The 25794-nt window shown below is 45.0% G+C and overlaps 1 protein-coding gene across 1 annotated transcript in view; it reads left to right on the top strand.

Annotated features, from left to right (window-relative positions):
* The window catches only part of LOC122689681 (zinc finger protein 331-like), a 183180-nt gene extending 161805 nt beyond the window's left edge, over positions 1 to 21375 (top strand). The window contains exons 2-4 of the mRNA XM_043896312.1: positions 13244 to 13370; positions 13865 to 13957; positions 18656 to 21375. Of these exons, the coding sequence (XP_043752247.1) occupies positions 13244 to 13370; positions 13865 to 13957; positions 18656 to 20508 (2073 nt within the window). The 3' untranslated portion in view covers positions 20509 to 21375. The remainder of the gene's footprint in view (positions 1 to 13243; positions 13371 to 13864; positions 13958 to 18655) is intronic.
* The last annotated feature ends 4419 nt before the right edge of the window (positions 21376 to 25794 follow it).

Raw genomic sequence — 25794 nt, 5'->3', positions numbered from 1 at the left:
ACCGTGATGCCTTTCTACATGGACTTCGAGCGGGAGTCGAAATGCCCACCAAAATGTCCAACATTACAGCGATAATACAGAAAATAGATGAGACGCCCCCCGATTTCTATGAAAGACTGTGTGAAGCTTTCCGGACATACACCCTTTTGACCCTGAGACACCTGAGAATCAACCAATAGACACTGCCCCTGAGGCTGAATCCTGTGCAGACATGCAACGACAGCTCCAATAGCTGGACGGCTTTGCTGGGACGAATGCCACACGGCTTCTGGAGGTAGCAAATAAAGTCTTTGTGAACTGAAACCATGAAGTCCAACAAGAAGCAGATGAAACAGTGAAACGAACAAACAAAAAGAATGCAACAGGAAGCAGCCCTGCTAGCAGCGGCAGTGAGGAGCTCAGATCCAGTGAAACAGGCTGTTCCCGCGTGGAGAGGGGAAACGAAGAAGAGACCACCTCTAGCCCCGACCAGTGCGCCCACTGCCCTGAGACCAGACACTGGAAGAATGAGTGCCCCCATCGCAGAGGGACATCTAAAGGGTCCAAGAAGTTCAGTCAACCCAGCACAGAAAGGTACCAGCCTAAGCCGGCCTTGCAAAACCTTATCGGCCTGGCTGGAGCAGAATCAGAGTAGGGAAGACCCAGCTCCCTGATCCTAGGCCCCCAGGAGCCCACGATCTCATAAGAAGTTGGGGGCCAATTAATGACTTTTACGGTGGATGCCGGGGCTGAACACTCCGCGGTAACCACACCTGTGGCTCTCCTCACAGGCTGATCAGCGACTATTGTTGGGGCCACGGGGGACATGACAGCCCGCTCACTGTGCAAGGCTCATTCGTGTCAGCAGGGGGCCATCTGGGGACTCGTGAAGTTCTCTGCTTACTGGAATGCCCCATTCCCCTGCTAGGGGGAGACCTACTGACAGAGCTGCGGACACAAATCACCGTTCCCTTGGAAATCCTGTGAGCCTCACTCTGGGGAGACAGGCGTCTCTGATGACGGCCATGACCGTGTGTCGGGAGCTGCCAGGACGTGCCCCGGCCGTGACAAGGTCATGGGTCGGGAAAGGAACCTGCAAGGCAGCTCTTCTCCTCGGGGTTGTCCCGGGGGCCCGGCATGTCCCTTTCTTCCTTCTGTCTTATTTTTGTTGGGCTTTCTATTAATTTTGGGGGATATAATATATAGTAATAAGGCCTCCCTGGAAAAGTCTAAGCCTTTTTGGAAATGCTCATGATTGCTCTGGCTCAGGACTTGACCACAAACATCATGTCAGAAAAGAAAAGGCCACAGGTATCATTTGGCTGCTTGCTTAAAAGATTATAATGTTCTAGAATAGAAAAGAGTAGAGGCATTTAGGTTTAGAAGTAGATATACTGCTTTAGTTTACTTGCTCCTTGGTTGAAAGGGTTGTCATTATTGCTATTTCCTTGTTGCTATTTGTTCATTGTTTCCCTTTCTTTAAACAACATGGGATATTACGGGTGTATTTGTAGAATTAGAAAATGGGGTACATAGGATTTCAATAGAAGATTTATATTAACCAGCTTCACTGCCATTTTCTCACTATTAATAGAGGTGTTTTGCTGCTTTAGAGGTGTTTTTGCTGTTTAATAGTTAATCATTGTCAATTGAGATTTTGTGGTTTCAGGTAAAGAAAAATATCAGGGTTTTCTCATGGTACTCTTCTCAGAAATGTCAAACATGTTACTGTGACCCTTCCCATGTATTGTTTTATTACCCAAAGAATTCACACTATATCTGGAATCTATGGAACATTGTTTTTCTTAGAATGAGAATGTTAGGCCATTGAGGCAAGAAGACTATATATGGGGCATTTAAGAAAAAAACCTGTAATCGGGAACGTTCTAGATTAATGCATAGGGGAAAACCATGGGGACAAAAATATCGACAGAAGCATAAAACAATATCTGATGTAATATGTGGTGGCTTCACAGGGAGGCAACGTTCATTCTATAAAAACTGAGCTATCCTAGGGAAAAAAAAAAAAAAAAAGCTACCTCTTCTTCACAATCTTCTGTGTGTGTCTGTCTTCTTCCTCGCCGACGCCACTCATCCCTTCGGTATTCCTGGTCCGGCCGGGGCTGGACCTCGGCAACCGTGCCCAGGCAAGATCAAAGACAGCTCTATACCTCCGGGAGGGAACAAATAAATCCCCCCAGGCTGCTAATAGAATTCCCTGATGTCTGGACAGAGAAGGGGCTCCCAGGTTTGGTTAATAACCATGTGCGCATTATAGTGGGCCCGAGGCCAGAAGCCACACCAGTAAGACGGAAACAATATCCAGTACCACGGGAGACACGCCTGGGAATTCGGGACCACAGCCAGCGCCTACAAGATGCCCAGATCGTAATCAAATGTCAGTCTCCTTGGAACACCCCACTCTTACCAGTCAAAAAGTCTGGAGGGAATGACTACAGCCCTGTCCAGAACCTCCGCGCCATCAACAGTGCAGTGATCATCATCCATCCAGTGGTCCTAAATCCTTACACTCTCCTGAGTCTCTTAGCGGCTCAGACATGCTCTTCACCTGCCTCGGTCTCAAGGATGCACTCTTCTGCCTCTGACTGTCGCCAGCCAGCCAGCCCTTGTTTGACTTTGAGTGGGAGGACCCACACACCGAGAAAAAGACACAGCTGACTTGAACCAGACTGCCACAAGCTTCAGGAACTTACCTGCCCTGTTTGGTGAACACTTGGCTACAGACCTTGCTGCCTTTCCCGGAGACACTTTGAACTGCACCCCACTCCAGCGCAGGGATGACCTGGTGCTAGCCGATCCCTCCCAGGGGACTGCTGGAGGCACCAGAGCCCTGACGGCTCCACTCTCCACCATGGGGCACAAGGTGCATGGAAATAGGCTCAGATCAGCAGACAAGAGGCCGAGTACCTCGGGATTGTCATCTCAAAAGGGCATCGGGCACTTGGACATGAGAGGAAAGAAGCCATCTGTTCAACACTTCGGTTGAAAACCAAGAAAGCAGTCCATGAGATGGGGCTGCTGGATTCTGCTGATCTGGAGACCAGGTTTCTCTGAAATAATGAAGCCTTTGTTTATAGCCACAGCAGGGTCTGGTAAGGAGCCCCTGGGGTGGGAACCTGAACAAAGAAAGGCCTTCAAGGAGATTAAGAGACTCTTGAGCAGCGCTCCAGCATTAGGGCTGCCAGATGAGACATGGGGCTTTACCCTCTTTGTACATGAACAAAATCACACTGCACTGGGGGTCCTCACACAAACAGCTGGGACATGGCAGTGCCCAGACGCATACCTGTCCAAACCACTGGATCCAGTGGCCGTGGAATGGCCGCCACACCTCCGCGCTTTGGCTGCCACTGTGATTCTGGCCAGAGAAGCAGATAAGCTTACACTAGGACAAAATGTAAATGTAAAGATTCACCATGCTGTTACTGCCCTGAAAACAGGGCACGTAAGTGGATGGCTGTGGGGAGCCGCCGGAATGCGCCCAGTCTGTGACAAGGTCTTGGGATGAGAGAGGAACCTGCAAGGCAGCTGTTCCTCACACGTGGCTGCCCCGGGGGCCCAATATGTCCCCTCAGGAATCACCCGGACGGACCCAGACCGTGACAAGGTCAGGGGATGAGAGAGGAACCTGCGAGGCAGCTCTTCCCCTCGGGGTTGTCCAGGGGGCCCGGTATGTCTCTTTCCTCTTTCTGTCTCACTGTTGTTGGGCTTTCTATTAATTTCTGGAAATGTAATATATAGTAATAAGGCCTCGTTGGGAAAGTCCAAGCCTATTTAGAAATGCTCATGATTGCTCTTGCTGAAGACACGTCCATAAACATCAAGTCAAAAAGGAAAAGGCAAAAAAAAAAAAAAAATTAAAAAAAGGAAAAGGCCACAGGCATAGTTTGGCTGCTTGCCGAAAAGATGATAATGTTCTAGAATAGAAAAGAGTAGAGGCATTTAGATTTTGAAGTAGATATACTGCTTTAGTTTACTTGCTCCTTGGTTGAGAGGGTTTTCATTACTGCTATTTCCTTGCTGCTATCTGTCCATTGTTTCCCTTTCTTTAAACAACATAAAAATTAAAAAAAAAAAAATAGAAGATTATGGGTATTTCTGAAGAGTTAGGAAATTGGGTACATAGGATTTCAATAGAAGATTTATATTAACCAGCTCACTGCCATTACCTCACTATTAATAGAGGTGTTTTACTGCTTCATAGTTAATCACTGTAGACTTTGCAATTTTAGGTAAAGAAAAATATCAGTGTTTTCACATGGCACTATTCTCAGAAATGTCAAACATGTTTGTGTAGCCCTTCCCATGTATTGTTTTATTGTTTAACGAATTGATGCTATACCTGAAATTTGTGGAACGTTGTTTTTGTTAGAGTGAAAATGTTAGGCCATTGAGGCAAGAAGACTAATGTACGGGACATTCAGGAAAAAAAACCCTGTAATTGGAAATGTTCCAGATGAATACACAGGGGAGAAACATGGGAAAGAAAAATATTGACAGAAGCATGAAACCAATATCTGATGTAATATGTGGTGACTTAAGGGGGAGGTAATGTTCATTCTATAAAAACTGAGCTGTCCTAAAAATAAAAAAAAAAAAAAGAAGCTTTTTCCTCCACGCAACCGTCTCTGTGTGTTTGTCTTCTTCTTCGCCGACACCACTCATCCCTCGGGTGTTCCTGGGCCCGCTGGGGTTGGACTCCAGCAGCTGGCCAACTCCAGGGTGATTCACTATCAAGAACTGCTTTCCAAAAACCCATGGGTCCAACTCGAGACTGTGCAGACACTGAACCCCACCAGTTTGTTCCTACAGAAGCAGGAACCCCGATCATAACTGTGAGGAGCTCATAGATGAGATTTACTCAAGCAGGCTGGGCCTGATGGACATTCCCCACTAGAACCGAGAACTGGAACTGTTCACCGACGGAAGTACTTTTATCCAAGATGGGGAGCGCAAAGGGGGGCTCTGCCTTAACAAGAACCGATGAGATAGTGAAGGCCGAGGCCTTGCCACAAGGGTGGTCAGCAGCGAGGGCTGAACTGGGCACTCGTGCCGGCACTAAGGCACACCGAAGGGAAAGGAGTCAACATCTATACCGAGGCAAGGTATGCCTTTTGCTACTTTAGATGTACATGGAGCCGCTTATAAAGAAAGGGGACTATTGTCAGCAGGGAAGGGGGGGAGGAGATTACAAACAAAAAAGAAATCCTTCAGCTGTTAGAAGCAGTCTGGAAGCCTTGCCAAGTGGCAGTCATCCATTGTAAAGATCATCAGCGAGGAATTGACCTTATCAGCAACGGAAATCGGTTCACTGACCAGGCAGCCAAGGAAGTGGCCACCCATCCGAGGCCCACAGTGAGCCCTGAGTCAATCGTTAAGGTCCTCTTGGCACCAGAATTGCCTCCATCCCCAAAATATGCCAGGAAGAAGATCAATGGGCTCTAAATGAGGGAAGAATAAAAGAAAAGGAGAGCTGGTAGAAGCTCCCAGACCTAAGACTCCTTGTGTCCAGCAATATAGAAATCCAGCTGGTAAAACAGCATCATGAGAAAACTCCTTTAGGAAAATCTGCGCTGGCGACCTTACTGAAACACTTCTATTTCGTTCTTAAGCTCCCAGCCCTGTGTGTGCAGATCAGTGCTAGTTCTGTGACATGTGCTCAGAGCAACACCAGCCAAGGACCAAGACCCAACCCAGGGGTGCTGACCGTTGGAACACTGCCGTTAGAAGATCTAGAAGTGGACTTTACTGAAGTCAAGCCCTATAGAGGCTATAAGTATTTCCTTGTGGTAGTCTACACCTACTCAGGATGGTCTGAAGCCTACCCCACATGCACTGAACGGGCACGAGAAGTGGCCAAGGCCCTGAGAAGAGACATGATCCTGAGATATGAGCTGTCTCTCTCCCTAGGGTCTGACAATAGGCCAGCATTTGTGTCTCAGATAATCCAAACCTCATCCAGGACACTGGGCCTCGAATGGAAGCTTCACACCTCTTACAGGCCTCAGAGCTCAGGGAAAGTTGAACGCATGAATTGTAACCTCAGGACTACATTAGCTAAACTCCGTCAGGAGACCAGTTATCTTGGATCGACATGTTACCCCCCCAGCCTGACTCCAAGCCCGATGCACCCTGAGTCCTCAGGCTATTCTCCCTGTGAGATCTTATATGGGAGAAAACCTCCAGTGATAGGAAAACTCAAGGGAAACCCCCAACAATTAGCTGACCTGGAGATGTCCTGACACCTCCATTTCCTGGGAAAAGTCTTCCACCATATCGCCCGAGAAACCTTCGAAAGGACACCCATTCCTTTGGGCAATTGGGTTCATCCCAATCATCCAGGAGATGAGGTATGGGTTGAAGATTGGCAAGAAGAACCATTTCAGCCAGGAGACAGGCCCTCACACAGTTGTCCTGGCAACCCCTACTGCTCTTAAACTTACAGGTGTCATCCCTTGGATCCACCACACCAGAGTCAAGAAGGCAGCGGCTTCCTGTGATGAGGACACCTGGAAAACAATCTGGGACCCCAGAAATCCCCTCAAGGTCTGGTTCCATAAACAACGGCACTCACCCACCAAAGACGCTGCGCCTGCTCTAGCCGCTCCAGAAGCTGACTAGTCACGTGCCATTCACGCACGGCAGAAGCTTGACGATTCTTCAGCCTTGTTCGAGCCACCCTCTGGCAGCTGGCTGGTCAACTCACGAAAGCTTGAGGATCTGGCTATCAAGCTATCAGTGGATTTTTACTGTCAACTTTGGCCTCTATTCCTCATTGGTATTGTTGTACTCTTTGCTACAGGCCTAGCTTCAGTAGCACCCCAGGAGTGGGATATGGGTCAGAAGGTGCGGTTAGCTGTCTGGTAACTCATCGCAGTGGGAAGCTTCACTCTAATTAGATGTTTCTATGATCGGTTCTCCCTCCTATCTAAATCGCTCACAGGATAGCTGACCCCACTTCACGACAGGCTCAGTTGCTATAGCCGTGACAACTCAGAGATGCGGAGAAAACCTTTTGCTAGTGCTCAGTTACCTGTTATGTGCAACTGCTTTGGAGCCTTTTGGTGTCCCTTGCTGCAACAGATGGAGCCGTGCCTTATCCATCATGCACCTGTCAACATTACAGTCAACCCTTGGAAAAATCCCTTACTCAACCATTAGCTAGAGCAATGTATAGATAGTCTATCCTATAGGCCGATCACCTTCTGCCTTCATAACCATGCGTGTATATCCAGGGTCCTGGGTGCCAAAAATGGTTCCCAGCTGTGTCCCCCACTGCCGCTACCTTTCCCCCACCAGAGGATCCAAACCCTGGGTGGGACCCCAACACCATGGCCTTGCCATCACGCCCCTGCACCTCCGTCCGTCTACGCCCAAATACCATGTAGATGTTACAACCCAGAACAGCGGTCTGTCTGCCAAATAAATGGGAAAACCTACTGGACAGGGACAATAATGCAGACAAATGAAATCACGGACCAACTTTGCCCTTCAAAATCAGGCTCTGCCTGTTGGTAGTATGACGCAGGTTATAGAGTTAACTCCCCGTTAAACCTTCATCTGTACCAGATTCTCAACGCAACTCCTCACCTTCTATATGACACCAACCCCAGCTGGCCAGAGATTGCTGGCTTTGCTCATCCTTAGGAGCTCCACGGTATTTAGCTACACCAGTACCATTAAATATTGCAACAGCCATGGGAACTCTGACAGGTCCACCCTTAGAAGGGCCAGTCTTAAGGGCAATTGAGTTAACTCAAAAGGCTCCAGAATGCTTTACAAATGATGGAGGAACTGAAGCTGTAGGCAATTTAGCCAGGGACGAATGTAATCAAACTGTAAAAGGTGAATGGCCCACTCGTCTTGCCACAGACACAATATGGTGCCGCCCCATCAAGGCCTTTTCTTAGTTTGTGGGACAGATGTTTACTTATGTCTACCAGTCAATGGGTGAGTATCTGGACCTTAGCTTTCCTGGATCCCCAGATGAATATTGGCCCTAACAACCAGACTCTCACTGTACCTCTGACAGCACAGACCTGGTCAAAAAGAGCCATCCAGGTTAGCCAAACCAAATGGTTGGTTTGGAAGTTTTGTCTAGGGTAAGTATTGGAATAGGAGGCATGGCTCCATCAATCACCTTCTACCATACACCATCCAAGGACTTAACATGAAGGAGGAAACAGAACAGGCTCTATCTTGAAAGCAGGACTCCATCTTGGGCCGGACTGTGGACTTTGAGCTATATGCCTAGTATCTATGGAAACGACATATCAACTGGAAAACTAGGTCCCCGGAAGAGCCCCAGGGCTCTCCTTTGCCTAAAAGAATACCCTAATCATCTGTGTAACCGAATAGAATAACACATTCTATTGCGCTTTTTGGGTATGACCACAGGCTTATTGGTCTTAACTACCTAGGCTTAACTACCTAGGCTTCAGGCATATGATTGCTGGTTAACTTTGATTGTATCATTCTTTTTCCTTTGTTCAGACTAGTTTCAGGGAACCTTATCCACTTAGGCTATAGAAGGTTTTCACAAAAACTGGTTGTGGTCCTTGGCTAAGAGGAGACTCTGCCTTGGCCCCGCTGGTGTAATGAACTGCACTCCACTATCTGCGTTGTCCTTCTGAGTGAGTTTGTTTCCCAGAACGCATGGCTACAACACACAGGCAACATTGAGAGAGCAGCCACATCTTTAGTGGCCTTACAGGAGCAGCTAGATTTCTTGGCTGAGGTGTTTTTACAGAATGGGAGAGGGCTCCACCTACTGACAGCTGAGAAGGCGGGACTCTGCCTCTTTCTCTTGAACGAAGAACGCTGCTTTTGTGTAAACCAGTTAGGAATAGTCAGAGACATGGCCCAACAGCTAAGGGAATGAATCATGAAAAGCAGAGAGGAACTAGCAAATTCCTGGGGTAATTGGAACAGTACCTGGAGCTGGGAATTGTGGCTTCTCCCATTAACCAGTACTCTCTTCATGTCCTTTCAGGCCCTTTTTTTGGCCCTTGTATTCTCAAAGTTATTACCCAGTTCATCACGTCTCGAGTGGAATCCATAAAGTTACAGATGTTAATAGCTCAATATAGTCCCCTAAATGACGGGGAGCTCTGAATGTCCTATCAAACACGAGATGATGCTTTCTACAATGAGTGATAGAAGCATCAAGTGGGGGCAATGAAGAGGAAAAACTACAGATTTTTTTCATAGCCTCCTTCTCCTTCTGCCTCTGTAACTCAGCTTCCTTTTTGCAAAGTTATGATCACGAAGGTCTCATAATGTGAGGACTCACAATACTAGGAACTAGAATTAATCTAACTCATCCTTGTCCTCCTCTTTGCAATTGCCCTAGACCCTGCAAACCTGCAAACTCTCTTAATCATGCCTGTCCACGTATAAAAACTCTGTAACCCCTTTGGGGCTCAGAACTTGGAGTGTTAACTCCTCTGGGCCCCCGGCATAATAAACCTGAGTTCTCCAACTCTCCAAGAGTCGGTGCTTGGTTTCTCCAATGACCGAAACACTTCCAGCCTCCTGGTCTCTGAAGTTGCAGATCCCTCGCTTGCAGACAGGTGGTCACAGTTCAAATCATTTTGTGAAAACCTGTGTCCCCAGGCTGCAGAGGGTAGTAGAAAAACCTAGGTACTCAGGGTATCCTGTGGCTTCCCAAGTGGCACTAGTGATAAAGAACCACTTGTCAATGCAGGAGACACCAAGAGATACGAGTTCAATTCCTGGGTCAGGAAGATCCCCTGGAGGAGGGCATGGCAACCCATTCCAGTATTCTTCCCTGGAGAGTCCCCAGTGGCAGAGGAGCCAGGCGGGCTACAGTCCAAGGGGAGGCAAAGAGTCGGACTTAGCAGGCTAAAGGCAAGGCATCTTTGGGAAGAATTCTGAGAGCAAAGCTTTGCAGGAACCCAAGGCCCCCAGGAGATTCCCACCAAGCACGCATTCCCACCACCCCTCCCCCAAGGGCACAGGCAGAGGCAGTGGAGGGCCACACCCATCCTAGAAAGAGCCCCTCCCCAGGCAATCTGCCCGACTTCCTTTGTTTCTAGAATTTCCCGCCCTAATCCTCAGCTCCGGAGAGATCTCAGGAATGCGGAATGTGAGGCTGCAGCTCAGGGCTCCTAAATGCGGGCCTTCACCCGCCATGTTTCAAAAACTCTCATAATGTAAGTCAGCTAGCCCAGGAGTCAGGTCCACTGTCTCCCGTGAATTGTGCTGCGACCTGCTCTCTGTAATGCAAAAAGAAAGGAGAACTCCCAGGCGTGGTCTGCAAAGGGAATGCACCAAAGGTAAGCACCCAACACAGAATGTGATTAACATGTCAGATTAGTCTTGATTGCCGCCTACCGATCAGGAACAGAGGAAGCCCAAAAAAGGCTCGAAAAGGGCAGCAGAGACCATAACCTTTTTTCTTCATTTTCACTGCAGCAGTTGCAGGTGAAAGAGCTGTGTGGAGGCCTTTGAAGGTATTTTCTCAACCTGTGGATGTGAGTTTGGGACATAACATCCCCAGAGAAGACTCAGAGCAGCAGGAAGAAGAGGAGGAAATGGCAGCTTCTCAGGTAAACGTCCTGTCCGGGTCTGGGGCTGGGCTGCTTTTCCTCCTGAAATGCCTGGACTGAGAACCTGCAAACCTTTTGTTCTCTGATTCTAAGTTTTCTCCCTGGGTGGTTTGTCGTTGTCTACTTCTTAATTTTTCATTTTTTTCTTAGTATAGTGAAGAGCAGCTCTTTAGACTAACTTCTCCATTAAATCCCAGAGCCTGTTATCCATTGTCTATATTCTGGCTTTCTCTAGAGCCTAATGAATTCTCAACAGGAATTAGTGACGTTCAGTTGTTCACTATATGCCCTTTGGGCGAGATCAACACGGGGAGGCACTGCTACCAGAGACTGCCACTGGGATGTGGTCTGGTGTTAGGATCATAGTGAAGTAGGGGAAATCGCGTGATGAGTTTACATGCGGATGCAGCTTCAGCTCATTAGAGCAGGAGTTACAGACTGTCCTTATAAATAGAGTGAACTCAGCGGTCCATAGATCTTCAGAAAAGTTTCAGAAATAAAAACGTTGCAGAGGCTGCTCTATATCAATAAGTGAGACTAACTACTTAAATGTAGTGTTAGGCTACAGATCAGGGAAGGCACATATGAAGTGAAATTGGCATAAAACAGTTTTTTAAAATATTTATTTATTTGGCTGCACCAGGTCTTCATTGTGGCAGGTAGGATCTTCAGTCATCCTTGTAGTTTTCAGGTTCTTTGGTTGTGACATGTAAACTCTTAGCTACAGCATGTGGGATCTGGTTTCCTGATGAGGAAAAGAACCAGAGCTCCATGCATTGGGAGCTCAGCGTCTTAGTCACTGGATCATCACAAAGTCCCCAAACTAACATTTTCTAATGATAGATTCAGATCATAGTTTCCATAATAGTGACAAAATACCCGTGCAGTGATAATGCATTCTTCCATGTACTTCTTGCCCCATAACTCATGTTCACTGGTTTAGGTGTTTCTGTGAGATTCCCATTCTATGGATTTGTTTTTTCCATTTGACTTGAACAAGTTTCTTGGAAAGAAAAAGTGAGGGATGTACCTAAACTGTCACAATTAATGGGGTAGTTTCATGTCTTCTTTCTTTCTTTCTGCTTTGGAAAATGAACACTCAGGTGTGTTCAGCAGAGATGCTGAGTTTTGGGAGTGGGGGTTTTCATCCCAAGCCCAGGTCTGATCTTTTCCAGTACACTCCATGCTCACATCACAGAGTCTCATCACAGTTTTGTATTTTCCAAAATGTTTACAAAAATCTTATTAATCATAATCTATGCTCAACTGTACTGAAATTCTAAATTCAGCTCAGTGTAAAAAAAAAAAATTAAGTCAGTGTAAATAAAGAATATCATCCTCAAACATTATGTACATTTTGAATCCATTCAAAATGACCTGACTTTAGTGACATGAAGCTTTTCTCTCTTACCCTTAATGAGTATACAGCCCCATTGGAGTGTAGATCAGTACTCAGTGAGATGAACTGAGTAGGCTCTGGGAGTTGGTGTTGGACAGGGAGGTCTGGCGTGCTGTGGTCCATGGTGTCGTGAAGAGTCGGACCTGACTGAGCGACTGAACTGAACTGGAATGTATGTATGGAAATACTAACATGACCTGATCAATTATTTCTTCTTCTTCTTCTTCTTTTTCTGGTTAGTTTTTTTCATAGAACTTCTGTGGAAGGGAATGACTACCCACCCCAGTATTCCTGCTTGGTAATTTCTTGGACAGAGGAACCTGGCAAGTTAGAGTCCATGGGTCACAAAAAATTGGACATGCCTGAGTGATTAAACCTTTTCTTGGCTTTAGTATTCTTTACAGTTACAGAAACTTCTATCACCTTTTCTTAGCCTTGTCTCTGTGAATCTGTCTGTGTTTTATTAGTTAAAATCTGAAGTACATAAGCTGAAGTAAAGTTAAAGCTTTGCCATTTAATGGCTGTTTGTTAATATATGTCAATAGGTATAAGAGCAACATTACTGATATTCATTATTTCTAACTAACCTAATCTCTGAGGTGGGGAGGGAACCAAGCTTCCCCCACTCCTGAACATCGTCAAGAATTCCCTTCTGACTACTCCTGTTTCTCACGGGTGGAAAGGACCAAGCTTCCCCCACTCCTGCAAATTCAATGGATGACTGCCACTTGGGAAGGCTTCCAGACTATCCTATTAGGACCATTAAAATCTGTAAAACAGTTACAGTTCCAACTTAAGTATGAATTCTTACCTTACTATTCTATTTCATTACGGTTCAAAATCATCATTCATCGAGCAGAATTTTCAACATTTCTAACTCAAATAACCTTGCTAAAAATGTGGCACTTTGGCCCCACTTCAGAACTCTTGGCTCAGAATACACCTAAAAATTTTTTTTTTTCCTGTTTCTTTGATAAACAATTTATGTCACAGGAGTAGAACACCGAAAAATAAATATGCTAATGTTGCCCTGATGATTTTATAATTTCTCTTTCAGATGAGAATAGTTTCTCTAATGGCTTGTGGATCATAACTCATCCTCTTTTCTTCACATTAGAAATTGGGTAGAAAGGATTACTGTGTAAAAAAATATATTTTGTAATACCAGCCAAGCCACTAAATCACGACCAGGTCTCTGAACTTGCTGTTTCCATCTTGGGTCACATGAGGAAGTCTTCCCACGGTCCCATGCCCTCTGTACTTTGTATTTCAGGGACGGCTGACATTCCGGGATGTGGCCATAGACTTCACTCAAGAGGAGTGGGAATGCCTGGACCTCGGTCAGCGGGAATTGTACAGGGATGTGATGTTAGAGACCTACGGGAACCTGGCCACCTTGGGTGAGAATAACTGCCATCCAGAATCGCTTACCTACCCACTAGGTTTTGGTTCCTTCATTTCTAGAATGTCTTCTGAAATTTTCTGCTTCCCACAGTAGTTCCAGATCTCTGCTTTCTAGGGGGAAATGAGTATCTGTGAGTTTAGAAAGAAAGGCTTCATGATGACTCGTTATGCTGGTGACATTTTCCTTCCTTGATGTACTCTGCCTCCTTCATTCTAGGTTAGTGGTAATTGTGTAAGTTCTGTGGTATTAAATAGGTGCACACTCTCTTAATTTCACATTGACACCATTTACTTTTGCCGTAGTACTACTTGACCAGAATCCCAGGATCTGATTGATAGGTGTTTGTTAGCATTGTATAGCGGCTTTGAATAAAGTATTTCTGGATATCGCTTTCTAGAACAAAATGCATTCTCGTCTCACCTGAATACATATTGGATTCGATACTGATGAATCTCTAACAACACAAAGTTTCCTTTCTCTGATCAACAGGGCTTGTCTCTAAGCTGGACCTGGTCGCCTTTCTGGAGCAACTGAAGGATCCCAGGAATATAAGGAGAATGGAGACAACAGCCATTTACCCAGGTAGGTATGAATGGATGGAGATGACTCAGGTGTGTGGTCCAAGAAGCAGCGAGGAACTCATCCTTTGTCACATGGCCTTGGAAGATTTGCTTCAGTGGAAATGTTTTTTGAAAACCTGGGTTTGTGTCTGCTACTGTCGTAGAAATGTGTCACCTGCCCCATTCTGTCTCTTAAATCATTCATGAATTTATCTCCAGCGATTAGTTTTCTCCACCACAGTGTGAACTAAAAGTCTCCTCTTGGCTTGTGACAAACTGCATTCATTCGTTGCTCTTCCATTGCTTGGGGGCCCTAGGAAAACTCTGCCCATTTCTGAGTAAATATGTGACAGTCCTTTTCAAGTTTCCTTCTACCTCTAGACAGAAATGTGTGAGTGGAGTGGTAGACAAACTGCCAAGCTTCTAGGAATACTGGGAATGGGTTTCTATTCTCTGGTTTACAATTTCCTATCCACTGGGAATGACACATAGGACCTTCTATATAAATTTCAAATTCAAGTAATTTTTCACTGCAGAAAGCAAAACCTTGTGAAAATGAAAGAATGTACATCTCAGGTTGACTTCAAAGTTTCTCTTTCACTTATGTGATCTCATATTAAATATCTTAAGTGTATTTGCCCTGATTCTAACTTGTTAAAATACTTTATTATATTCTATTACCTCATAGAATTTTAAAATAAATTGGCATAAACTTAGTGCATTTTCCACTATATTATTAATAGTTGATTCAAACTATGACAATTTTTAGGTTATATAAAGAAATCTTTTTTAAAAGTTCCAATTGGAATATAGCTGTTTTCCAATTTTGTACTCCTATACAGCAAAGATAATCAATCATACATATCAGTCAGTTCAGTTCAGTTGCTCAGTCGAGTCTGACTCTGCAATCCATGGTCTGCAGCAAGCCAGGCTTCCCTGTCCATCATCAACTCCCAGAGCCTGCTCAAACTCTTGGCCATCGAGTCAGTGGTGCCATCCAACCATCTCATCCTCTGTCGTCCCCTTCTCTCATCTTCAGTCTTTCCCAGCATCAGGGTCTTTTTCAGTGAGTCAGTTCTTCGCATCAGGTGGCCAGAGCATCAGAGCTTCAGCATCAGTCCTTCCAATGAATATTCAGAACCTATTTCCTTTAGGATGGAGTGGTGTGATCTTCTTGCAGTCCAAGAGATTCTCAAGAGTCTTCTCCAACACCACAGTTCAAAAGCATTAATTCTTCGGCACTCAGAGTTCTTCATGGTCCAACTCTCACATCCACACATGACTACTGGAAAAACCATAGCTTTGACTAGACGACCCTCTGTCAGCGAAGTAATGTCTCTGCTTTTTAATATGCTGCCTGCTTTGGTCATAGCTTTTCTTCCAAGGAGCAAGAGTCTTTTACTTTCATGGCTGTAGTCACCATCTGCAGTGACTTTGGAACCCAGAAAATAAAGTCAGTGCTTTCACTGTTTCTCCTGCCGATTGCCATGAAACGACCTGACTGGTCCCATGATCTTCGTTTTGTGAAGGTTGAGTTTTTCAGCGTTTTCATCGTCTTCTTTCAGTTTCATCAACAGACTCCTCAGTTCCTCTTCGCTTTCTGCTACAAGGGGGGTATCATCTGTACATCTGAGGTTATGAATATTTCTCCCTGAAATCTTGATTCCAATTAGTGCTTCATCCAACCTGATATGTTGCATGAAATACTGTGCATATAAGTTGAATAAGCAGGGTGACAATGTACAGCCTTGACGTACTCCTTTCCCAATTTGGAATCAGTCCATTGTCACATGTCCAGTTCTCACTGTTGCTTCTTGACATGCATACAGATTTCTCAGGAGGCAGGTACGGTAGTCTGGTTTTCCCATCTCTTGAAGAATTTTCCACAGTTTCTTGTGATCCTCACAATCAAAGGCTGTGGTGTAGCCAATAGCAGATGTAGTTGTTTCTCCAGAACTCTCTTGCTTTTTATATGATCCAAGGGATGTTGGCAATTTGATCTCTGGTTCCTCTGACATTTCTAAATCCAGTTTGAACATCTGGAAGCTCTCGGTTCAGATACTGTTAAAGCCTTGCTAGGAAAATATTTGAGCCTTTACTGTTTGAAATGAGGGAAATTCTGTAGTAGCTTGAGCATTCCTTGGCATTGTCTTTCTTTGTGATTGGAGTGAAAACTGACCTTTCCCAGTCCTGTGTCCACTGCTGAGTTTTCAACATTTGCTGGCTTATCTAGTGCAGAACTTTAGCATTATCATCTTTTAGGACTTGAAATAGGTCAGCTGGAGTTCCATCACTTCCACTAGCTTTGTTGGTCATCATGCCTTCTAAGTCCTACTTGGCTTTGGATGCCAGGATGTCTGTTCCTAGGTGAGTGATCACACCATCGTGGTAATCTCGGTCATTAACATCTTTCTTGTATAGTTCTTCCATGTATTCTTGCCAACTTCCCTTAATATCTTGTGCTTCTTTTAGGTCCATCCTGTTTCTGTCCTTTATTATTCCCATCTTTGCTTGAAATATTCCCGGTACCTCTAATTTTCTTAAAGAGATCTCTAGTCTTTACCGTTGTATTGATTTCCTTCCCATTTAGGTCTCCACAGAGCAATGAGTAGAGTTCCCTCTTTCAGTCATAGTTTTAAAGTCTCTCTTCTTACTTAATTTCTTAAAACTAGTACTTTATTATGTTTATCTTATTTGCATTCAGCTTCCTTGGACACTGTTTATGTGTCGTCAGTCTCTGATTAGTTCTCTGTCACTATCATTTATGATTTTTAGATTGAAACATCTAATAGACCATTCTCAGAAACTAGTGTGGCAAGAAGTGGATTTAAGAATTATTAGGTATATAGAATTTGTGAAAGTGTTTGCTGTCTCCACTTAACATGACTAAAAGCAGGAAGTAATCATTAGATTGCCTATCACCTCTGAATTCAGTGGTGCCTGGAGGTTTATATCTTGTTTCTTCCCCTCTAACCTATTTCTTTGCCATGTCATTTTGTCCATCATTCTGTTTGTGGTCTCTGGTTTGAAGGCTACAGGAACCTAGTTAGCATTCCTTCTGGTGTCTGCACCTTGGTGGGTGAGGTTGGTCCCAAGGTTGGTGCCCTCATCCTCTTGATCTGGGCTTTGATTGCTGTTAACCGTGCCCAAAGCCTGCTGTGGATATTCAGGGCTGTTTCCCCATTGTTCTGTGGTTGTTAGTGCCCTCTCTCTGGTGGTGCCTGCTCCCTGCATGGTGGAATAGAGCCTCCAGATCTGAGTCTTAGCTGTGATTCTGATCTGTGGTGCGAGGCAGGTGGGACTGGAGCACCCGCACATGGAGAAGTCACTGAGTATTACTCCTCTGGGGATGTTCACTCAGGATGTGCTCTGGTTCCCCCTCCCATGCGTTCTGCAGGCCCTCATGTGATGTAGTGTAGGCACTGCTCTTGGCCCCACCTTAACCATGGGCATGATGGCACATGGCCCTGGATGTTCACAGATGTTGTTTTCACAAGGTCACCAGCATAGATTCAGTGAAGTCAGGTCCTGGGATTGCATTCAGCGTGGAGCTGGACCTGCTGTGGTGCTCTGGGGCAGCTCAGGCTCTGTCCTGGCCCAGGCCCCTTGTGTGGGAGCCCACAGAGTCTACAGCAGCTAGAGCTGCCCCTTCCATGACTGAGAGAGCGCTGGTAGGTGATTCAGATGCTCTGTAGGGGCTGAGGTTACACAGCTGGCCGTGGGTGTGAGACCGTGGCTTCTGTTGCTGCAGGGAGAGGTGTCAGCTTTTCTTGTTCATCCCTGGGGCTCAGCTGTGCTTTCAGCTCCATCTGAGCGTGTGGGCAACTCACAGGTGTCTGCTCCTGAGCTGCCCCAGAGCACAGGAGTCTGCTGATTGTGGAGGAGGTCGATGGGGGAGGCCGTGCCTGGGGGCTCAAAAGTCCTACGTGGGTGGAGGTCTTCGTAGTCCTTGGCGAGCAGGGTCTGGCACAAAGGACAAGGGATGCAATGGGCTTCTTCTTTGGGCATCACTCCCCAATGCCACTCCGCTCTCTGGTGGTTCAGGCTTCCACCACAAGCATCCTGCTTGCAGAGCTCCTCCCACAGTCCTATCCCTTCAGCATGTTTCCTCACAGCCAACCTCAATCCTCTGCCTGGGTCTGCTGTCCGAACCCCACATTTCAGCACCCAGCCCTTGTCTGCAGTGGTGGACATGCCTCTCAGGCTGGGTGGGCAGGGCTGGGGTCAGGACCCTGTCTGCAGGTCTCTCTCTCTCCTGCTGCCACAGACTGGTTGCCATGTTCTCTCCCACAGAGAATGAAGCTCTCCTTCTGTCCAAACTGAGCCCCTGATGAGGGGCTTCCCCGGATGTGGAGACCACTCCTCAGTTTCATGTCCCCCCAGGTTGCAGGCCCCATCCCACTTCCTCTTCCTTCTTTTTTCTCGTGTCCTACCTGGCTCAGCAGGAATCTTTCTTGTTTCTTTAGACTTCGAGGGGTCTCTGCTAGTGTTCAGCTGGGCTCTGTGAAAAGTTTTCCATTTCTGATTCGTTTGTTGAGACAGAGATGGTCTCCACATCTGCATAATCCTCTGGCATCTTGATGCTTCCATCTCTATTTTATTTTATTTTTTTATCTCTATTTTAGTTTTAAACTAGCTATGGTCATCGATTTTCTCTAAATGTTTAAAGATATTCAGTGAGAATAGCAGGGGAAATTACTTGTTATTTGATATCTTTCAGCCTTGTCTGCACAAGACACCCAGGATTTGATGCCAAAGAATCCAGCATTAGAAGATGTATTCCCAAAAGCAAACCTAGGAATATATCAAATATTTCACCTCAGAAACTTACATTTAAGGAAAGTCTGGGAATATATATCGGTATATGAAAGACAGAGAGGATGTTTATATGGACATAAAGAAATGGAGACAGTTACACAGATTTCTAACATTACTGGAAAAAGAATTGAGCGACCTGAGTCACGTTGGGAAAAACACCCACTTCAGTCTTCAACATTTGCCAAGATGTGTAAGTGTTTAAGAAAAGATTTTCATCCTTTTTTGAAACATACATGTTCTCTAAAACGAAACATGAAATATCTGGGAGGTAATCTTGTCTCTACTGCAAATACTCATTCAAACAATTCTGAACATAGGCTTCGACTCAACATACATTCAAGCATGTCTGAACACCTACAATTTAACAGTGAGTGGGAAAACTCACAGTCTAATCAATTTGAGGGATCCGTGAGCAGGGGCTCATTTTTCTTCCCCCAACAGATATTTTCTCTCCATTCCAAGATGTATAATGTTGATGATACTGGAAGAGATGCAATCCAACCATCATTGTTCAATACATATTGTGATATGGTCAGTACACAACAACTTTCCGTGTGTAATAAAATGAGTCAGACCTTAAGTAAGAGCTCCAGCTTCAATAATTACAAGAGTATTTCTGGTGGACTGAGAAGGTATTCAGGCAATGAACCTGGGTATATAGTTGAAGGAGACTCCAACCTTAAGAAACATCAGGGACCCAAATCTTCTAACAAGGATTCTACAAGTAATACATGTAGAAATGCCTTTGATCAAATGTCAGGTTTTTCTCTCGATAAGAGAACTTGTCCTGAAGAGGGGACTTGTACTGAATATGGTATGGTTTTTAATCACTCTTCAGAACTTATTCAACCACAGACTGTTCAGAACTCACAGAAAGAAAACAAGTGTAAGATATGTGGGAAACTGTTTAGTAAATCATGCCATCTAAGTAGACATAAGAAAATTCATACAGGAAGGAAACCTTTCCAATGTACACAGTGTAGCAAACTGTTTAAGCATCGCTCACTTCTTACTAAACATCAGCGAATTCACACTGGAGAGAAACCTTATAAATGTGCAGAATGTGGCAAAGCCTTTATTTACAACTCACATCTTATTGAACACCAGCGAATTCATACTGGAGAGAAGCCTTATAAATGTAAAGAATGTGACAAAGCCTTTAGTCGTCCCTCACGTCTTGCTGGACATGAGCGAATTCATTCTGGGGAGAGACCTTACAAATGTCAAGAATGTAACAAAGCCTTTATTCAATACTCACATCTTACTCGACATCAGCGAATTCATACTGGAGAGAAGCCTTATAAATGTAAAGAATGTGACAAAGCCTTTCCTCGTCCCTCACATCTTACTGGACATGAGCGAATTCATTCTGGGGAGAGACCTTATAAATGTAAAGAATGTAACAAAACATATATTCATTGCTCAAATCTTACTCGACATCAGCAAATTCATTCTGGGGAGAGACCTTATAAATGTCAAGACTGTAACAAAGCCTTTATTCAGTGCTCACATCTTACTCAACATCAACGAATTCATTCTGGGGAGAGACCTTACAAATGTCAAGAATGTAACAAAGCCTTTATTCAGTACTCACATCTTACTCGACATCAGCGAATTCATACTGGAGAGAGACCTTATAAATGTAAAGAATGTAACAAAGCCTTTACTACGAATTCGGCCCTTACTCAACATCACCGAATTCATACCGGGGATAGACATTATAAATATACAGAATGTGGCAAGGCCTTTTTTTAACATTTCTAGTCTTACTAAACATCAGTGAACCCATACTGGGGAGAGACCGTATAAATATACAGAATGTGGCAAAACCTTTAATCGGAACTCAATTCTTACTACACATTTGCGAGTTCATACTGGAGAGAAACCTTATAAATGTACAGAATGTGGCAAAGCCTTTAGTCATAGTGGTAATCTCACTAAACATCTGAGAACACACACTGGAAAGAAACCCTCATAATGGAACAAGTGATGGAAGAGGTTTGCCCTGAACATGCATCTGAAAACACAAGAGTTTATGTAAGAAACCTATGGGAATGATGTAACAAATATGTAGAAAGGTTGTTAACCAAAAGTTAAATCAAAGTAAATATCAGAGATTGCATACGAGAAGGCATTTCATCACTTTTGTTTTCAGAAGTTTCTCTGAAGGAGGATGACTGTAGGGAGTACTCCATAGTTAAAACACACAGAAGATGGATGTATTAGCATGAATCATGAGATGAAGGTTTATGGTTAGAAAGTTACAATTCTTAGCAATGTATGTATTCTTGTTAGTAATGACATGATTTGAGATTATTTGAAGTGAATATAATTCAGCACTCAAATAATCCATACAGTGCTCACCAGAATCCTTGTCTTGGTTTGAATGGATGAATCCACACTCAGCCTAGGGAGTCCGAGGCACTTTACTCAGGGTAACTTATAAAAGCTGAACTGCAAGTACTCCTGTTTTCTCTGCCTGATTCCAGCTTTGACCTCTCTCAGAAACTCCTGCCCTAAATCCTGCCCTACAGAGAGGTCTTAGGTGTGGTGAGTGTGAGGCTTTGAACTCAGGACTCCTGAACATTGGTTTTGGGGAGGAAACATCAGAACAAAATGGGATTTGCTGATGACTCCTTTCATGGCCCCACTGTAGACATGCAGATTCATAACTTCTTAGAGTGGGGACCTGGGCACCAGGGATCCGTATTCATTGAAATGGTTCAGAAAGAATCTTTAGCCAAGTGGTTTCCATCTGGTTTCCCATCAGGATCATGTGACCAGTGTCAGGAAATGACCTCACTGATGCCCTCCCAACAGAGTTCTATTTCGGTCCTGTGGGAGCATCAGTGTGGTGTGTTGTATGTGCTCCAGGGGATCCTAAGGGGAGGCCCGGGATAAGGACTTGGCTCCTGGTCCACTTGTGAGAGCTGAGGCCCAGCTTCAGCCCCAGGAGAGGCCGCAGGGTTGGTCTAGCTGGATTTGGACCGGGGAAGTCAGTCAGCTCACACCATCTGTGTGAGCAGAGTGTTAGCAGCTATCTCTGGGGAGAAAACAATCAATAAATTAGCTCACAGGCTGGTCTCCAGGTAGGAATTGATTGTTCCTGAATCTCTCCTGAGACAGAGGACAGGAGAGGTTGTTCTTCTCAGCTTTTCAAGGTCTTTCTGTCTAGTGAGAGAGTCATTTCCTAGGCAGGTTGAGAAGAAGCTTGGGGGTCCCCAAGAAAGAGGGGTCTGGAATTTTTAAGCAAGAAGAAAGGACAAACTTTTTTTCTTTCCTCTACATTCCTTAGGGTTATATAACAATAATGTATCCTGAAAAAAAAAAAAAATGTATCCTGCTTGAGGACAGTCTCTGGATTAAACCTTCTGGCTAATCCTGTTATTTTAAAATGTAAATTATAGGAGTAAATCTGGTGAGGTCTTTACAACCTCCAGACATTCTTTGGATTCATTGGAGAGTATGTAACTCCATGGCTAACACTAGCAAGCGGATACTGTTTCTGCCCCCTTCTGATGTCTATGTCAGAAGCTTTCTCTGTCTCCTTTATACTTTAATAAAACTTTACTGCACAAAAGCTCTGAGCAATCAAGCCTTGTCTCTGGCCCCAGATTGAATTCTCCAGAGGCCAAGAACCCCAGTGTCTTTGCGTGATTCAGCAACAACCTTTCATCTTGGGGGCTTATCCGGGATTCTTCAGATCAAGGTAAGGATGCTTGGAGCTCTAGTTCTCCTAGCGAACACGTTTTCTGCTGTACTTGACTAACTCTTTGGTGTGCTTGCGTGAATGAATGAAATGCCCTGCATGAAGCAAGCGAACTGCTCTGCGGCTCTGTGGTGACCTCATAGGGCTGATGGCAGAAAACTGTCGGGGATTTTTACCAACCTGCCAATGCCAAGAGATACCCAACGTCTCCTTGGGGACTGACCAGAGATAGGCTAAGCATGTGGACTGAACTCTCCTTTCTCGGTCAAACTTTTTGGTCTCTTTGGCCATTTCATAACTCCTTGCAAATTAGATGGAGGATAGGAGACAAAGAGGTAAAGAAAAGCAGGTTTCTCCAATCTCTCCCTGGGATCATATACACAGAGCAGCCAGAGAGATTGAGGAACAGCCACACATGAAGAGGCTGTCTTCATGAAGCACCTACTGGGAGAAATAATCAGTATAAGCCTTTTTCTTATCAAGAAATACAAGAAATCAAGGAAGATTTGGGAGAGTATTTAGAGGACCCAGAAAAATATATTAGAGCTTTTAAAGATGTTTCTCTGCTTTATGACCTTACTTGGAAGGATGTGATATATATCTTGGGACAAATGCTGACTCCTGACTCAAAAAAGTTTTGGGAAAAGCAGTTGCTTATGGAGATGAACTGCTTGGTAATGAATCAGTAGGGAAGAGGGAGATAACTGCCCTCCCCACTGGGAATGAGGTGGTCCCAATTACAGAACTAGACTGGGACTACAACACAGCTAAAGATGGGATCAGAGTCATTTTGTCAGATATATTCTTGAAGGACTCAGGCAGGGGTGTGCTACACCTTTAAGGTAAAGTCGCTTAGTCGTGTCCGACTCTTTGCAACCCCATGGAATGTAGCCTACCAGGCTCCTCTGCCCATGGGATCTTCCAGGCAAGAGTCCTGCAGTGGGTTGCCATTTCCTTCTTCAGGGTATCTTCCTGACCCCGGGATTGAACCTGGGTCTTCAGCATTGCAGACAGACGCTTTACCATCTGAGCCACCAGGAAGCACATTAAAGTAAGCCTTTAAGCTATGGCAAATTGGCAGACATAGAACAGGAGGAGAAGGAAGCTGCTGGTAAATTCTTAGATAGACGGAGAGAAGCAGATTCACTGAGATTGATCCCAAAAGTGAAGAGGGAAAAGTGATCTTAAAGGATAGATTTCTCACTCAGTCTAGATACCAGCCATTAGCTATTAAAAACGGGCATATGGACCAAATCAGTCTTTAGATAATCTGTTCCAACTGGCTCAGACAGTCTATTATGGTAGGGATTATGAGGAAAAGAAAGAAAGACAGAAAAAGACAAAGGAACAGGTGGAAGCCTTCGCAATGGCTATGAAAACCCTTCTTAAACAGCCTGAGAAAGATGCCCAGAGGGACCCAGGTGAAAAGGGATGGAGTTGCTATTACTGTGGAAAGGAGGGGCACCTCAAGCGGGATTGCCCTCAGGCATCTAAGCTGCCCCCAGTTCCATGTCCAGTCTGCAAAGGACCACACTGGAAGAGAGACTGCCCCCAGAGGCGTAGGTCTCAGGGGTCGGACTCTCAAGACAATCAGGACTGAAGGTGCCCAGGGGTCCCCACACAAGCTCCCATCCTAATTACACCTGAGGAACCCCAGGTATTAATAACTGTGTGAGGCCAATCTGTCGATTTCCTTTTAGATACTGGGGCAACTTACTCTGTGTTCTGAAACCCCTGGCCCACTATTTTCCCAATCTGCTTCTGTAATGGGACTGTCTGGACAAGCCAAAAGATGGACCAGATAATCTATGTGAGCCTACTTCTGCTGACTGTAAAAATCCTGAGTCTGCCGTTTGATCCTCAAGACAATGTCCTCCCGTCCTGGGCTCATTCCTACTCTGAATTCCACAATCAGTCTAACTGCTGGGTCTGTGGAGTGCTCCCCTCTTCATCAGTGGAAGGCCTCCCGTGGCGGACATGTCCACTTCAAGGAAAAGACTCTCCAAGTCTGCAAATACCGTCAATAATAATCACATGTGATGCCTCATCTTAAACTGATGGCATCTAACAACCTTAAGCTGGACTGATGTAACTATAGACATAACCTGACTTTTCATTTTGATTTTAACTTGGTTTAATGACTGTTTTGCCTGTAACTGTATCATGGGATTTTCTAACCGCCTAAAAGCCTTTAGTTTAGAAATGGTTGTCTAAGCTTCCTCATAGGAGGGAGCCTAGACACAGCCTCCTCCAACTATTACTGGGGGCCCCTGAATCAGAGACCCTCAATACGAGGCTTAGGAGAATACATTGCCTCAACAACAATTTAGGGACCACACCCCTTAACAGCAGAAGTTGTTATGGAACGGAAACGATGCCCCTTTCCCTTGGCAACACAATTCTAAAAGAAAGTTGGGGGGGGGGGGGTGGGTATAAGAGAGTCATTTCCTAGGTAGGCTGAAAAGAAGTCCAGGGGTCCCCAAGGAGAGAGGTCTGGAATACTCGAGGAAGAAAGGACAAACTTTTTACTTTTTTCCCTCTACATTCTTTAGGATTACATAATAATAGTGAATCCTGCCTGAGGACAGTCTCTGGATTAAACCTTCTGGCTAATCCTGTTATCTTAAAATGTAAATTATGGGAGTAGATCTGGTAATGTCTTTACAACCTCCAGACATTCTTTGGATTCATTGGAGAGTATGGAACTCCATGGCTAACACTAGCAAGCGGGTACTCTTTCTGCCCTCTTCTGATGTCTATGTCAGAAGCTTTCTCTATCTCCTTTATACTTTAATAAAACTTTATTCCACAAAAGCTCTGAGCGATCAAGCCTCGTCTCTGGCCCCGGGTTGAATTCTTCTCCTCTGGAGGCCAAGAACCCGGGCGTCTTTGGGTGATTCAGCAACAACCTTTCAGTAGGAGTGGTGGTTGCAGGTTAAAGAGCTCTGTTGATGCCCTCCAAGGTATTTTCTCAAAACTCAGAAGTGCGTTTGCAGCATAACATCCCCAGAGAAGACAGAATAGGAGGAGGAAGAAGAGGAAACGGCAGCTTCTCAGGTAAATGTCCTACCCTGGGTCTCCGGCTGTGTCTGCTTTTCCTCCTGAAATGCCCAAATGAGAATATGCAAGCCTTTAGTTCTCTGCTCTTAATTTTTCTTCCCAGGCATTTGTTATCATCTTAGTTTTCCCCATTTCCTCTTATTATAGCGAAGACCTGCCCTTTAGACTACTTCCTTGTGTCCCAGAGCCTTTTCTCCGTTGTCTGCATCCTCGCTTTCTATGGAGCATGATGAATTCTCAACATGAATCAGCGACTTTGAACTGTTCAAAAT

Source organism: Cervus elaphus, chromosome 4 (assembly GCF_910594005.1).
Source record: "Cervus elaphus chromosome 4, mCerEla1.1, whole genome shotgun sequence".
NCBI lineage: Eukaryota > Metazoa > Chordata > Mammalia > Artiodactyla > Cervidae > Cervus > Cervus elaphus.
This window is presented reverse-complemented; position numbering and strand designations above follow the sequence as displayed.